Source organism: Microcaecilia unicolor, chromosome 11, assembly GCF_901765095.1.
Source record: "Microcaecilia unicolor chromosome 11, aMicUni1.1, whole genome shotgun sequence".
Classification (NCBI taxonomy): Eukaryota; Metazoa; Chordata; class Amphibia; order Gymnophiona; family Siphonopidae; genus Microcaecilia; species Microcaecilia unicolor.
Genome location: NC_044041.1, coordinates 128,956,884 through 128,972,502, shown reverse-complemented (window position 1 = coordinate 128,972,502; position 15,619 = coordinate 128,956,884). Strand labels below are relative to the sequence as shown.

General features: G+C 44.5%; 1 protein-coding gene across 1 annotated transcript in view; it reads left to right on the top strand.

Annotated features, from left to right (window-relative positions):
- Positions 1-15,619, top strand: part of LOC115480186 (actin-related protein 2-like) — a 106,013-nt gene that overhangs the window by 52,699 nt on the left and 37,695 nt on the right. Inside the window, exon 3 of the mRNA XM_030218678.1 lies at positions 13,893-14,108. Coding sequence (XP_030074538.1) covers positions 13,893-14,108 — 216 coding nt within the window. The remainder of the gene's footprint in view (positions 1-13,892; positions 14,109-15,619) is intronic.

Here is a 15,619-nt window from a genome sequence, read left to right as displayed (position 1 = left end):
GGCTCCCTTTAGCAGCCCACAAACAAAGTCCTTCCAGACAACACAGCTTTTAGTTCCCAACAGTTTATTTCCCCTCCTCCACAAAATCTCAGTTCAAGGGGTTAAAGTCCCATTCAGTTTCCAAAATAAAGCAACAAGAAAAAAACCTTCCCTTTAAATCCAAGTTCTCCCACCAGTTCAACAGCCTGGGTTTCAGTTTTAAAAGTCTTTCTGCTTGGGTGGTTGCAGAATGGCAGTACACCGCCCACAACACAGCTAATTGACTCCTGTGACCACCCACTGCCTTCAGTCCCTGCAACTCTGCCCCAAAGTACAATTACAGTCCATGTCCACTGGTTCCTCCAAACCTGGTGTGTTGGTCTCTCCAGCCTCCCCTTCCTCCAAACACTCCATTAACTCTGCTTCTCTGCTAGGCTGTTGGTTGGAGACCTCCTCCCCCTCCCAGGTGGAAGGAATCTTGTACTGATTTCTAACCCAAGGGTATTGAGCTTTGTCCTCCCTGCTCCCCCTTCTGGCCCTCGCCTGCCATAGCAGCTGCTCTCTCCAGTCCTTTTCCCCCTCCCTTCCACGTGGGGGCCATACCGGGTTTTGGGACCTACCACCCCGATCCCTTCTCTCAGGGCCTTGTGGGGAATGTAGTCTGGCCCCATACCTCCTCCTGAGCTGCTTAGACCCTCCAACCTCCTTACACACCCCCCCCCCTTCAAATAATTGCGACTCCCTGCTTCCTCCCAGCTACTTGCTGGGGAGTTCGCAATTCGGAACAGGGTGTCAGCGTTCCCGTGAAGCTTCCCCTCCCTATGCTGTATTTCAAAGGAAAAAGCTTGTAACGCTAAATACCAGCGGGTGAGCCTGGCATTCTGCCCCTGCATTTGTTGGAGCCATTTCAGAGGTGCGTGGTCAGTAATCAAAACAAAAGGATTGCCCTGCAGATAGTATTTCAGAGTTGCTATAGCCCACTTTATAGCCAAACACTCCTTCTTTATAACAGCGTAATGCTGCTCTGCCGGGTGCAGTTTCCTACTCAGAAAAAGGACAGGGTGCTCCTCCCCTTCAAACTCTTGGGATAACACAGCCCCCAAGCCAGTCACTGAGGCGTCTGTTTGTAACAGGAAGGGCTTCTCAAAATCTATTCCTTTTAAGACCGGTTCCTGACACAGGAGGTCTTTCAACATTTGGAACTCCCCACGACCCGCCTCTGTCCACATTAGGACATTAGGGCACCTTTTCCTCAGCATGTCAGTAAGGGTGCTTGACCTCTCCGCAAATCTAGGAATGAATCTGCGATAATATCCTATCAGCCCCAAAAACCCCCTCAATTGTTTTTTGGTGTGGGGCAGCAGAAAATCACGCACTCCCTGCACTTTATCAGGGGTTTGATAACTCCCCCTCCCACAATGTATCCCAAGTATTTTACCTCTTCACTAGCAAACACGCACTTCTTTGGGTTCACTGTTAGGCCCGCCCGCCTGAGGGATTCTAGCACAGCTTTGACTCTGGGCAAATGGGACTCCCAATCTGAGCTAAAAATGACAATATCATCCATATAAGCGGCAGCGTAGTCCGAATGCCACCTCAGCAACTGATCAGCCAATCGTTGGCAGCACGCTGCCACCCCATTTAACCCAAATGGCATTCGTCTAAATTGGAATAACCCTATAGGGGTGCCAAAGGCTGTTTTAGGCTTAGCCTCCTCTGTCAGCGGCACTTGCCAATATCCTTTCGTAAGATCTAAGGTAGTTAAATACTGAGCACGCCCCAGTTTGTCCAGTAAGTCGTCTATCCGGGGCATGGGATAAGCATCAAACCGGGATATGGCATTCACCCTTCGGAAATCTATACAAAACCTCTGAGACCCATCACTCTTTGGTACCAACACCACTGGACTGGACCAGGGACTAACTGATTCCTCTATGATACCTAAGTCCATCATTTCCTGTACCTGCCTTATAATTTCCTTCCTCTTAAATTCTGGTGTTCTATGGGGCCTCTGCCTTACAATCCTACCAGGCTCGGTGACAATATCATGGGCCACCAAATGGGTTTCCCCAGGTAGGGGATTGATAACATCCTGAAACTCCTCTATCATTTCCCTTACCCATTGCCTCTGCCCATGGGACAGAGACTCACCAATAACAGGTTTCCCCCCCCCTCCTGTACATCACTTAGTTGAGGACCCAACTCCTCTTCAGAGACTGCCACCAACCCTTCTCTCTCTATCCACGGTTTCAATATATTTACATGGTAGGTCTGAATCCTACCTTTCGCATGCCTTACCCGATATATCCATGGGCCTACTTTGGCTGTTACCACGCAGGGTCCCTTCCACTGAGAAGTAAACTTATGGGGGTCTGAGGCCACCATGACGAGCACTTTATCTCCCACCTGAAATTTCCTTACTTTTGTGCCCCGGTCATAATACCCTTTCTGGCTCTCTTGGCTCTGCCCCAGGGTGTCCTGCGCAAATGCTGCGACCCTCTGAATCCTTGCTCTTAACTCCCTCAGGTATGTACTAACCTCCCTGGGCTCTTCCTCTCTCTCTACCCATGCCTCCTGAATTATGTCCAGAATGCCCCGCGGCAATCGGCCAAAGACCAATTCAAAGGGGGATACCCCTAGGGATGCTTGAATATTCTCCCTACATGCATATAAAGCATAGGGTAACAACTGGTCCCAATCCTCATATTTCCCTTTCAAGCCTTTCCTCAACATCTGCTTAAGGGTTTTATTAAATCGCTCTACCATTCCATTTGTCTGGGGATGGTAGGCAGCTGTGGTAATGTGGCGTATGTTAAAAGCTTCCCACAGTTCTCTTAACTGTCTAGATTTGAAATTGGACCCCTGATCCGTAAGCATTTCTCGTGGGAATCCCACTTCACAGAAAAGCTTGACCAATTCGGTTGCTATACCCGTAGCTCGTATATTTCTCATTGGGAAGGCCCTGGGAAATCTAGTGGCCCTATCCATGACTACTAAAATGTATGCGGTATACAAGCTCCAGATTAGATTAGATTAGAGTACAGCTGCATTTGGATTAAAATTTCTCATTGTGATTAATCACACATTTTAAAATGTTGACCGTGCGATTAAAGCCGGCAGCCCATTGGGGGGGGGGGGCACTTGTTTTTTCTCCCTGTCCCCCCCCCCCTCCCAGATTAGATATCATACTTTTGCTAGTGGGGATGCTAAAGTCCTGCCAGTCGAAGAAATCCACTGCCAGGCGGATAGCATCTGGTAAGCTCAAAAGGGAAACAAAGTTGTGCAGCCTCAGGAGCAAGGAAGTGAGCGGGGTGCCTCCAGCCGCTGATGCACGAACTTGGAATGCTTGGGACTTGCAAGCGTTGATGGCTGGAGGCACCCCGTTGACTTCCTTGCTCCAGAGAAATTATGAGGAGGAAGGGGGTGACTCAGGCAGTGGATTTCTTTGACTGGCAGGGCTTCAGATACCCCACCAGCCATTGAACAGGTACTGCAGATTTTGAAGGGGTCTGAGCCCATTCTCTCCCTCTCTCATATGTACCTCCCGGTGCATTCACCCATCTTTTCCCAGTCGCTTATGTGCTCCCCCCCTGCCTTCACCCATTCTCTCTCTCTCTAATGTGCCCCCCTATGCCTTCACCCATTCTCTCTCTCTCTCAAATGTGCCCCTCCCATGCCTTCACCTATTCTCTCTCTCAAATGTCCCCAGTGCCTTCACCCATTCTCTCTCCATTCCTCTCTCAAATGTGCCATGCCTCCCCTCCCCCGTGCCTTCACCCATTGTCTCTCTTTCAAATGTGCCCCCTGTACCTTCACCCATTCTCTTTCTCTCAAATGTGCCCCCTGTGCCTTCACTAATTCTTACTTTGTCTCTCTCAAATGTGCCATGCCTCCCCTCCCCCTGTGCCTTCACTCATTCTCTCTCTCTCAAATGTGCCCCCCCCCCCACCCCGTGCCTTCACTCATTCTCTCTATCTGTCTTTCACTCAAATGTGCCATGCCTCTACTCCCCTCCCCTTCTGTGGTTACTCTCTCGATGCCTGCCCGCACAGTCGGTCCAGCATCTCTCCCTCCCCTCCCGGACTACCAGTAGCTCTCTCTCCCCTCCCCTTCCCAATTTACCATTTTTTTCACCCTGTTGCAGCAGTGGTATTGAAATGCTGCCTTGGCCTGCATCAGGCCTTTCCTTCTAACCCATCCCACCCTCTTCTAAAGACTGGAAGCTACTTCAGAGGGGGGCAGGACAGATCAGAGGAAAAGGCCCGATGCAGATCGGGGCAGCATTTCAATACCGCAGCAGAGCGAAGATTTACTGAAGAAAAAAAAAAAGGTAAACCGGTAGGGGAGAGAGAGCTGCTTCAGGGAGAGATGCCAGACTTGCAACTCTACTTCAGGGAAGGTAGGGAGAGAACCTCTAGGGTAGCATTTTCTGAAGTGTTACCCGTTCCACACACAGGGCCCAACAGACAGGCAGAGCTCCGGAGTCTCAATGCGTGGATGAGACGATGGTGCAGGGAGGAGGGTTTTAGATTTTTTAGGAACTGGACAACATTCTGGGGAAGGGGGTGCCTATTTCGAAAGGATGGGCTCCACCTTAACCAGGGTGGGACCAGGCTGCTGGCACCGGCATTTAAAAAGGAGATAGAGCAGCTTTTAAACTAGAAACTTGGGGAAGGCTGACAGTCGCTCAAAAGCACATGGTTCGGGATAAGGTATCTTTCAAAGATATCACCAAAACAGGTAAGATAGGGTATCCTGATAGTGAGGTTGCAAAAGAGACCATAGTAGATCAGGTGTCCTTAAATAAAAATCAGACAAAAGATTGCAAATTAATACTGTCAAGTACTGAGCATGATGTAAATAGGCACAACAAACATAGTTTGAAATGTCTATATGCGAATGCCAGGAGCCTAAGAAATAAGATGGGAGAGTTAGAATATATTGCAGTAAATGAAAAATGAGATATAATAGGCATCTGTGAGACCTGGTGGAAAGAGGCTAATCAGTGGGACACTGTCATACCGGGGTACAAATTATATCGTAGTGATAGGGTGGATCGAATTGATGGAGGGGTAGCATTGTATATAGAGGGAGAGCCTTGAATCAAATAGATTGAAAATTCTGCAGGAAACAAAACACATCTTGGAATCCCTATGGATTGAAATTCCATGTGTAAAGGGTAAAAGGAGTGTACTACCGTCCACCTGGCCAGGATGAACAGACGGATGCAGAAATGTTAAAGGAAATTAGGGACGCAAACAAACTGGGCAACATAATAATAATGGGTGATTTCAATTACCCTGATATTGACTGGGTAAATGTAACATCAGGGCACGCTAGGGAGGTAAAATTCCTTGACAAAATCAAGGACTTCTTTATGGCGCAACTGGTACAGGAGCCGATGAGAGAAGGAAAATTCTAGACCTAGTCCTTAGTGCAGCGCATGATCTGGTGCAGGAGGTAATGGTGCTGGGGCCACTTGGTAACAGTGATCATAATAAGATCGGATTTGATATTAGCTTTGAAGTAAGTATACACAGGAAATCAAATACGTTAGTGTTTAACTTTAAAAAAGGAGACTATGATAAAATGAGAAGAATGGTGAAAAAAAACCTTAGAGGAGCGGCTGCAAGGGTCAAAAATTTACATCAGGCATGGATGCTGTTCTAAAACACCATCCTGGAAGCCCAGGCCAAGTATATTCCTCGTATTAAAAAAGGAGGATGGAAGACCAAACGACAGCCGGCATGGTTAAAAAGTGAGGTGAAGGAAGCTTTTAGAGCTAAAAGAAAAGCCTTCAGAAAATGGAAGAAGGAACTGACTGAAAATAATAAGAAACAGCATAAGGAATGTCAAGTCAAAGGCAAAGCGCTGATAAGGAAGGCTAAGAGGGACTTCGAAAAAGATTGTGTTGGAGGCAAAAACACATAGTAACATTTTTTTTTAGGTATATTAAAAAGCAGGAAGCCAGCAAAAGAATCGGTTGGACCGCTAGATGACTGAGGGGTAAAAAGGGCGATCAGGGAAGACAAAGCCGTAGCGGAGAGATTAAATGAATTCTGTGCTTCGGTCTTCACCAAGGAAGATTTGGGAGAGATACCGGTGCTAGAAATGGTATTTGAAGCTGACGAGTCAGAGAAACTGAATGAATTCTCTATAAACCTGGAGGATGTATTGGGGCATTTCTACAAAATGAAGAGTAGCAAATCTCCTGGACCAGATGGTATTTATCCCAGAGTACTGATAGAACTGAAAAATGAACTTGCGGAGCTATTGTTAGTAATATGTAATTCATCCTTAAAATTGAGCGTGGTACCGGAAGATTGGAGGGTGGCCAATGTAACTCCGATTTTTTAAAAAAGTTCCAGAGGAGATTCAGGAAATTATAGACCAGTGAGTCTGACGTTGGTGCCGGGCAAAATGGTAGAGACTTTTATAAAAAACAAAATTACAGAGCACATTTAAAAGCATGGATTAATGAGACAAAGTCAATATGGATTTAGTGAAGGGAAATCATGCCTCACCAATCTATTACATTTCTTTGAAGGGGTGAACAAACATGTGGATAAAGGTGAACCGGTTGATATTGTTTATCTGGATTTTCAGAAGACATTCGACAAAGTACCTCATGAAAGATTCCAGAGGAAATTGGAGAGTCATGGGATAGGAGGTAGTGTTCTACTGTGGATTAAAAACTGGTTAAAAGATAGAAAACAGAGAGTATGGTTAGTATTCTCAATGGAGAAGGGTAGTTACTGGGGTTCCCCGGGGGTCTGTGCTGGGACCGCTGCTTTTTAACATATTTATAAATGACCTAGAGATGAGAGTAACTAGTGAGGTAATTAAATTTGCTGAGGACAAAGTTATTCAAAGTCGTTAAATTGTGGGAGGATTGTGAAAAATTACAAGAGGACCTTACGAGACTGGGAGACTGGGCCTCTAAATGGCCGATGACGTTTAATGTGAGCAAGTGCATAGTGATGCATGTGGGAAAGAGGAACCTGAATTATAGCTATGTAATGCAAGGTTTCATGTTAGGAGTCATAGACCAAGAAAGAGATCTAGGTGTTGTCGTTGATGATACGTTGAAACCTTCTGCTCAGTGTGCTGCTTCAGCTAACAAAACAAATAGAAAGGTATTATTAGAAAAGGAATGGAAAACAAAAATGAGGACGTTAGAATGCCTTTGTATCACTCTATGGTGCAACACACCTCGAATATTGTGTTCAGTTCTGGTCGCCGCATCTCAAAAAAGATACAGTGGAATTAGAAAAGGTGCTGAGAAGGGCGACGAAAATGATATAGGGTATGGGACGACTTCCCTATGAGGAATGACTAAAGCGGCTAGGGCTCTTCAGCTTGGAGAAAAGGCGGCTGAGAGGAGATATGATAGAGGTCTATAAAATAATGAGTGGAGTTGAATGGGTAGATGTGAACATCTGTTTACGCTTTCCAAAAATACTAGGACTAGGAGGCATGCGATAAAGCTACAAAGTAGTAAATTTAAAATGAATCGAAGAAAAATGTTTCTTCACTCAACGTGTAATTAAACTCTGGAATTTATTGCCAGAGAATGTGGTAAAGGCGGTTAACTTAGCAGTTTAAAATAAAAAAGGTTTGGACAGCTTCCTAAAGGAAAAGTCCATAGACCATTATTAAATTGGACTTGGGAAAAATCCACTATTTCTGGGATACGCAGTATAAAATGTTTTGTACTTTTTTGGAATCTTGCCAGGTATTTGTGACCTGGTTTGGCCACTGTTGGAGACAGGATGCTGGGCTTGATGGACCTTTGGTCTGTCCCAGTATGGCAATACTTATGTACTTATGACCATGAGTGCATGCATGTGTGCAGGTGGGAAAGGGAGGGAGGGCAGTTTATTATTAATCACAATTAATAATTAATGCGTTAATCGTGGTTAATATGCAGCTCTAGTAAAGAGGTATCAGAAGCTGTATATTGGGAGCTGTTAGTGGAGCCCACAGAGGGTCGGATAATAGGTCGACAGCCAAGTTGGGGTGGGTTAGCAGGAAGAACTGCTAAGAAGGTACAGGATAAAGCCAAAGAGAAAGATAAGCTCTCAAACAGTCAGGGTTCAAATAAGGAAGCTACATACTCAAAAAGCGTTTCTTTGTCTTAGGACCCTGGAGATCAAGCGACATGTGTTCCATAGTGAGAAAGGTATGCATCTGATTGTGCCATTGAGTAAGTGTGGGCGGGTCCGGGCAGGTCCATTGAAGCAATATGCAATGTTTTAATATCAAAGTAGCCTTGCGAAGAAAAAGACTGGAAATTTCTGTGCCCTCCACAATTGTAGAGGTATCATCCATAAAGACAAAGCTGGGGAGTAGGCACCCATGAGTGATGATAGATACCATTCAAATGTGTCCAGAGATGTTGCCAAAAGTTGATTTCCGCTTTAAAATGTTTAATGGAAAGTTCCTCTTGGATTGTTAGAGGTAATGAGTTCCAGAGCATAGGAGCTATAAACAAAAAAGCACAGTGTCACATGGACTTGTAATGAGCCGCCTGAGGGCTGGGCAGTACCAAACAATGACCGTTAATGGATCAAAGTGTATGTAGGAGAGTATATGGTGTCATCAGTGAATGTAAATAGGGAGGTGGTCCCTAAATGGAGGCCTTGAAATTCCAAGAATAACATGTATAGAATGTTTGTACGTTTGGGAAGCTTGAAAGGTGCCCTTTGCCTGGATTGGCCGCTGTCATGGATAGGATGCTGGGCTCGATGGACCCTTGGTCTTTTCCCAGTGTGGCATTACTTATGTACTTATGACTTATGAATAAACTAAACAGCTTGGGAATGGATTACAAACTGGTTGACTGACAGTTGACAAAGGGTGGTGATAAACGGAATTCACTCAAAAGAAAGAACAGTGAGTAATGGGGTGCCTCGGTGTTCAGTCTTGGGACTAATTCTTTTGTAAGCAATATTGTTGAAGGGTTAGAAGAAAAAGTTTGCCTTTTTGTGGATGCCATGAATGGACACCCCAGAAAAGTGGGCAACATGAGAAGTGTTCTACAAAAAATTAGAAGCATGGGTATACTTGTTAGTTAAACATAGAAACGTAGAAAAATGAAGGCAGATAAAGACCATATGGCCTATATCCAGTCTGCTCATCCATGCCATCTACTCTCCTTTTCACTCCCTTAGAGATCCTAAGTACTTGTCCCAGTTTTCCTCTCCACCACCTCCACTGGGAGGCCATTCTACCAATTCACCACTTTTTCTGTGAAGAAGTATTTCCTCAGGTTACTTCTGAGTCTTTCCCCTTTCACCTTCATTCTATGCACTCTCATTCAACTCACCTCCTGTGCATTTTTGCCACATCTTTACCATATCTCCCTTCTCCTAAAGTATACATATTGGATCTTTAAGTCTGTCCCTATATACTTTATGATGATGAAGACCACTGACCATTTTAGTAGCTGTCCTCTGCACCGATTCCATCCTGTTAATACCGGTATATATTTTGAAGATGCGTTCTCCAGAATTGTACACAATATTCTAAATGAGGTCTCACCAGAGTCTTATACAGGGGCATCATCACATCCTTTTTCCTACTGGCCATTCCTCTCCTTGTGGGCCCAAGCATCCTTCTAGCTTTTGCCATCGCACTTCTAGCTGTTTTGCCACCTTAAGTTCATCACATATGATCACACTCAAGTCTCATTCCTCTTTCGTGCACAAAAGTTCTTCTCCCCTAAACTGTACCGTTCCCTCGGGTTTTTCAGCCCAAATACATGGGCATTAAATCTTAGCTCCCAAATTCCGGACCATTCTTCAATCTTCACTAGGTCTTTCCTCATATTACCCACACCATCAGGAGTATCTACTCTATTGCAGATTTTGGTATCATCTGCAAAGAGGCAAACCTTAACTAGACAGCCCTTAAGCAATATCGCTTACAAAAATGTTAAAAAGAACTGGCCTGATAACTGAATCTTGCAGCATACCACTGGTAACATCCCTTTCCTCAGAGTGAGCTCCATTTACCGCAACCCTTTGTTGCCTTCCACTCAATCAGTTCCTAACCCAGTCAGTCACTTTAGGGCACATACTGAGGACACTCAGTTTATTTATTAGAGGGCTGATATTCAGACTGTGAGAGTTAGCCTGGCTAACTCCCGCGGTCAGCGCTGAACCTGGATATTCAATTGCAGGCCATTTCCGGTGAAATGGTATTGAATTTCTGGTTTATTTTTAGCTGGTTTAAATATAACCGGTGAAGTCGATATTCAGACTTAGCCGGTTATGTTCAAACCAGCCAAAGATATCCCATTTATTCAAGTGGCCAAATATAGCCACTAAAGTAGGGCAGAAATTCAACGATTAGCCAGTTATATTGCCCAATGTAACCAGCTAGCCGCTAACTGGTGATATTCAGCAGGAGATATCCAGCTATTCCCCACTGAATATCACCGCTTAGCCAGTTATGAGGCATTTAACTGGCCAGGTGCCAATCCTGGCCGATTAAATGCTTTGAATATGGGGGGAGGGGGTAGTTGTCTATGCAGAGACTTTGCTAAAATCTAAATACACTACATCTAGTGCTCTCCCTCTATCCAGCTCTCTAGTCACCCACCCCCGATATTCAGCACTATTTAACCGGCCAGAATGGCTGCTGACCGGTTAAATAGTGCTTAACCGGCTATCCATCAATATATCCCCGGTTAGCACCTAGCAGATAGCTGGTTATATTGCTAGATAAAACCGGCTATCTGCCAATTTTTAAAACCGAATTAACGGCCATATTTGGCCACATGAAACGTAGGATGTCTTTGGCCAGTTTAAAGATAACCAGCTAAGTCTGATATAGACTTAGCCACTTATCTTTAAACCGGCCAAAAATAAATCGGATATTCAATGCCGGTCACCGGAAATGGCCCGGCATTGAATATCTGGGCTCAGCGTCAACTGCGAGAGTTAGCCAGTTTAACTCTCGCAGTCTGAATATCGGCCCTTCAGTCTTTAATGTGAAGAAATGCAGAGTGATGTATTATGGGTGCAGAAATCCAATGTTACTATATGCAACACAAGGAGACAGATCTGCACAGACCAAGAGAGGGACCTTAGGGCGATTGTATCCAAGGGTCTCAAGCTGCCAAACATCATGAGAAGGCAATGGCCAAAGCCATAAGCATGCTAGGTTGCATACAGAAAAGTAGAACCAGCAGAAGAAAGACGGTGTTAATGCCCCTCTACAAGTTTGTGAAGCCCCACTTTGAGTAAGTATTGTGTTCAGTTTTGTAGGCTGTATCTTGCTAAGGAGCTAAAAAGACTTGAAGTGGAGATGAAGGTGACAAAAATGGTATGGGGTTTGTGGTAAAAGATGTATGAGAAGAGACTTGAAGACCTGAATGTGTCTACCCTAGAACAAAGGAGAGACGGGGGAGATATGATACAGACTCTTAAATATGTCACAAGGTATTAGGGAACAAATACATATTTTTGAAAAATGAGGAAGCTATAGAACTAGAGGCCATGAAATGAAACTGCAAGGAAGTAAGCTTAAAAGCAACATCAGGAAATATGTTTTCAAGAAAAGGGTGGTGGATGCCTGGAATGCCCTCCCAGTGGAGTTGGTGGGGACAGAAACAGTGGCAGAATTAAAAAAGATGTGGGATAGACACAGATCGGTTGATATTCAGCCTGTGGCAGTCAGCAGTTTTTAAGCCACTTTGTTACAGGTGGAGTTAACCCTGGGTATTCAGTGTCAGGCTGGGCACTGGCATTGAATATCCAGGTTCAGGCAGCGACCCAGTAGTTAGGTGAGTGCTGGCTGATATTTAGTGTCGGCACCCGCATAGCTAGTAGCAAAAGATAGGACTGCCTTTTGTACAGACCTATCTGCCTGCTCCTGACCCTGGACCACCCCAGCTCTAACTGGGTAATGCCTTGGCAGCCACAGACCACATTCAGCAGCATTGCCTGTTTAATTGCTTCTAAGTATCTGTGGGCTGCCCGCTTAGCATGGTTGAAGTGGACAGGAACCTCTCCCTGTTTAAACCATGTTGAATATTGACCCCCAGAGGATCCCTATATAGCAAGAGGTTGGAATCAAAGCAAAATAGAAATGACTTTCACACTTCAAAAAAGGCATAGAGGGTTGTAACCTGCATGGAGTGGCAGGTACAACTTTAGCCACCTTACTGGGCAGACTACATGGACCATAGTGGTCTTTATCTGCTGCCATACATGAACCATTCCCATATTCATACCCATTATTATATTGTTATTTATTTTAATGCAGTGTTTAAGATACTTTATTACAGCAGCCCTGAATACAGCTTGAATTTGGGTTTTCTGCTGCACTAGATTGGGTGGCAAGAGCACCATTCTGGACACTGGTGTGTTCTGTGAGGCTCAGCCGACAGAGCAGCTCTGTGTAATAACTGAGGACCTCCGAGAGGACTCTTGCAGTCCTTTGCAGGAAGTGAAACACTCAAGATGGGGTTGTGCAGGCTTTATAAGGAGAATTTAAGTATTGTTTGCATCTGTGAAAGAGGAAGTATCTGAGCTCTCACCATTCTTTCCTAATTCAACTTCTCTTTAGTATCTCTGTGTTCAAGCCTTCAGTGTTTTCTGTGTTTTCATCCCCTGCTTTCTGCGTTTTGCCAGTCTCCTCTGGTATTTTTATTCTCTGCATTTCGCCAGCCTCCTAGGGTATTTTCAGCCTCTGCACTTTTTGCGTTTTCCTGCAGTCTCCTAGGATATTTTCAGCTTCTACGCTCTCTGCATTTTGCTGCAGTCTCCTAGGATATTTTCAGCTTCTATGTTCTCTGCATTTTGGTGTTTCCAGCTGCTGTGCTCTGCATTGTGCTGGAGATGCTGATATTTAGTGTTGTCTCTCTTGATTCTGTCTCAGTTACTCGCACAGGAGACCTCCACATTAATGCCTTTTTTCCTAATGGCAGCTTGGGCATCTCCATGGCAACAGGGGAACGTCACTGTGCCCACACAAAGTGACAGGTGGGATAAGCAGCCCTCTCAGCACACCAGATCCTTTTATCAGAGCTGATTCAAACACCTTCAGCTACATGATTTCAAGCCGAGCCTTTTTCCAAATCAGAAAAGGTCAGCAAGAGCTTGAACCAAAGCCTCTGTGGATTGTATGAACACTATATCCCCGCCCTACACTAATAAAATGGCATTGACTTCCTGTTAAATTTAGTTTGCATCTCGAGGCTTGCCTTTGAGTTACAAAACCTAAGTATTAAAAGCTGTTCTCTGGATAAATGCAAGTTTTATTTGCAAGAATTCTAGCCAACATAAGAAAAATATTTTTAGCAAATAGCATATACTTTATAATTAAACGTCTTTTAATGCAAATAAATAAGTACCTAAGCCGCATTGAGCCTGCCATGAGTGGGAAAGCGCGGGGTACAAAAAAATAAAATAAACGTCTTTTAATGCAAATTTCACTCATCATGTGGCTTATCTATAAAGACAGTCTGTTTCCGGTATGAACTCATTTTTGAAAAATAAAATATGTATACTTAACAGAATTTGGTACTCACCTCTTCAATTCTCTTGGGTAATTACAGTTATAGTTCTCATTTCCTATTGGTACCTTGATTTGTGAGACCTGAGATGACACGTTATTGAATAACCCTGTGGTTCCCTGGTCCTGGAGGCAGCTCAGCCAGTCGGGTTTTCAGGATATTCACCATGAATATTCAGGAGAGAGATTTGGATGCGGTGGAGGCAGTGCATGCAGATCTCTCTTATAGATGTTCTTTGTGGATATCCTGAAAACCTGACTGGCTGAGGTGCCTCATGGACCAGAGTTGGGAACCACTGGAATAACTTGTGATTGCTTTGTGCTGAAAGACCTAAAGTTCTGATTGGCTGCTGCTGGTTGACATAATGAGTCCGATCTTTTTTTTGTAGGATCTGATGGTTGGGGATGAAGCCAGTGAGCTGCGTTCCATGCTAGAGGTGAACTACCCCATGGAAAATGGGATTGTGCGTAACTGGGATGATATGAAGTACCTGTGGGACTACACCTTTGGGCCAGAGAAACTCAATGTGGACCCCCGCAACTGCAAGATCTTGCTGACAGAGCCACCCATGAACCCCACCAAGAACAGGGAGAAGATAATTGAGGTGAGGGACTGTATAGAGGGGGGGACCAATGGAGTGAAAGTTAGGAGGAGCAAGGAGGAGAGAGGAACAGGTGAAAGGGACAAGGGGTAAATGGGTCAAATGGGCAAGAGAGAGAGATATTGAGAGAGGAAACTTAGAGGTGGACACAGCTAGGGCTAGTGTGAGAGGAGAACCCTGGAGGTGAAGAGTTGAAGGTGAGAGTGGAATTTCTGTCTCTTTGCTCCTCCCCTTTCTCTCTTTCTTTTTCTCTTACCCTTTTTTCCTCAGATACTTTTTAAAGCTCGGACCTCAGCTAATTTTCCTGGATGTGGTTATTGAATGTAGATTTTTTTTCAGCTTTTGCTTTTAGAGCCAAATAGACCAGTCCCATTTTCTCCCTTGTTTTATTTTAAATTTGGTTTATTGAATCATTATTCCAGCATTACATCAGTACAGTAAGGACTATAACACACATTTAAACTCAACATTTCAATTCATTTAGTACAGCTTATAAATTTTTCTATTGTCATTTTCTTCCCCTTTTGTGCCAATACCCATTAACCCATCCCCTATCCCCTCCTCAGACTATCCCTATCCTTATCCCCAGGCCAAGTATATAACCACATTATCTTACACAGCCAAAGAGGCTACAGCCGAGGACAGTAGATTCACAGCAACCAGAGAAAAAACTGGTACAACAGACATCTGTAGATTCTCTAAGAGCTAGATCTGGTTGCAAATCTCATAACTGTCTACAAAGTTCTGATGGCAGAAAATATCTATACAGAAAGGCACAACAAGGTGGCATATCTCATCCACTGGAAACTTTGTAAAGATTATAACATTGCTGTACCAGAAAAGCATTTGGATCAGGACACAAAGGGTTTTTTTTTTTTTACTAACCCGCAGTAGCGTTTTTAGCTTGCTGTAGAAATCAGCTGGCAGTAAACGCTGAGTCACCCATTATATTCCTTTGGGCGTCTCAGTGTTTACTGCGAGCTGAAAACACTACCGCAAGCTAAAAATGCTACTATGGCTCAGTAAAAGACCCCCAAAGGGAATTATGGAGAACGAAGAGGTTATGATCACTGGCAAAGGAGAAAAACACAAGAACTGCATTGATAATAGAGGTGCCAGTGCCAAGCAATTACTCTGTGAATTGTGTGGAAAGAGCCTCAAGCACTGAAAAATGCAATCAGAGAACAAGAAAATGTGGCAGAAAAATACAGAATTATTTCCCATCACTTTTGAGTGCCACAGGCTTGATTAAAAGGAAATTTCAAGTACACCTGAATAGGTTGTCGGTATATATTACATCTTATGAACTCCAGAAGAAAGCTCTCTTTGATACAGTGCAAGTACTATGAGAGAATGAGATTATACTTCATTTCAGGGCTGCCAAGAGACTGAGCAGGCTCCCTCCCAGGACTGCCGCTGCTGTCCCGCTGGACTGCCGTGTAGCCAGACTATAAGAATTGGGGGTGTCTGAGCCCAAAGTGGGGGGTACATTTTGCCCCACCTCCCTGCTCCCC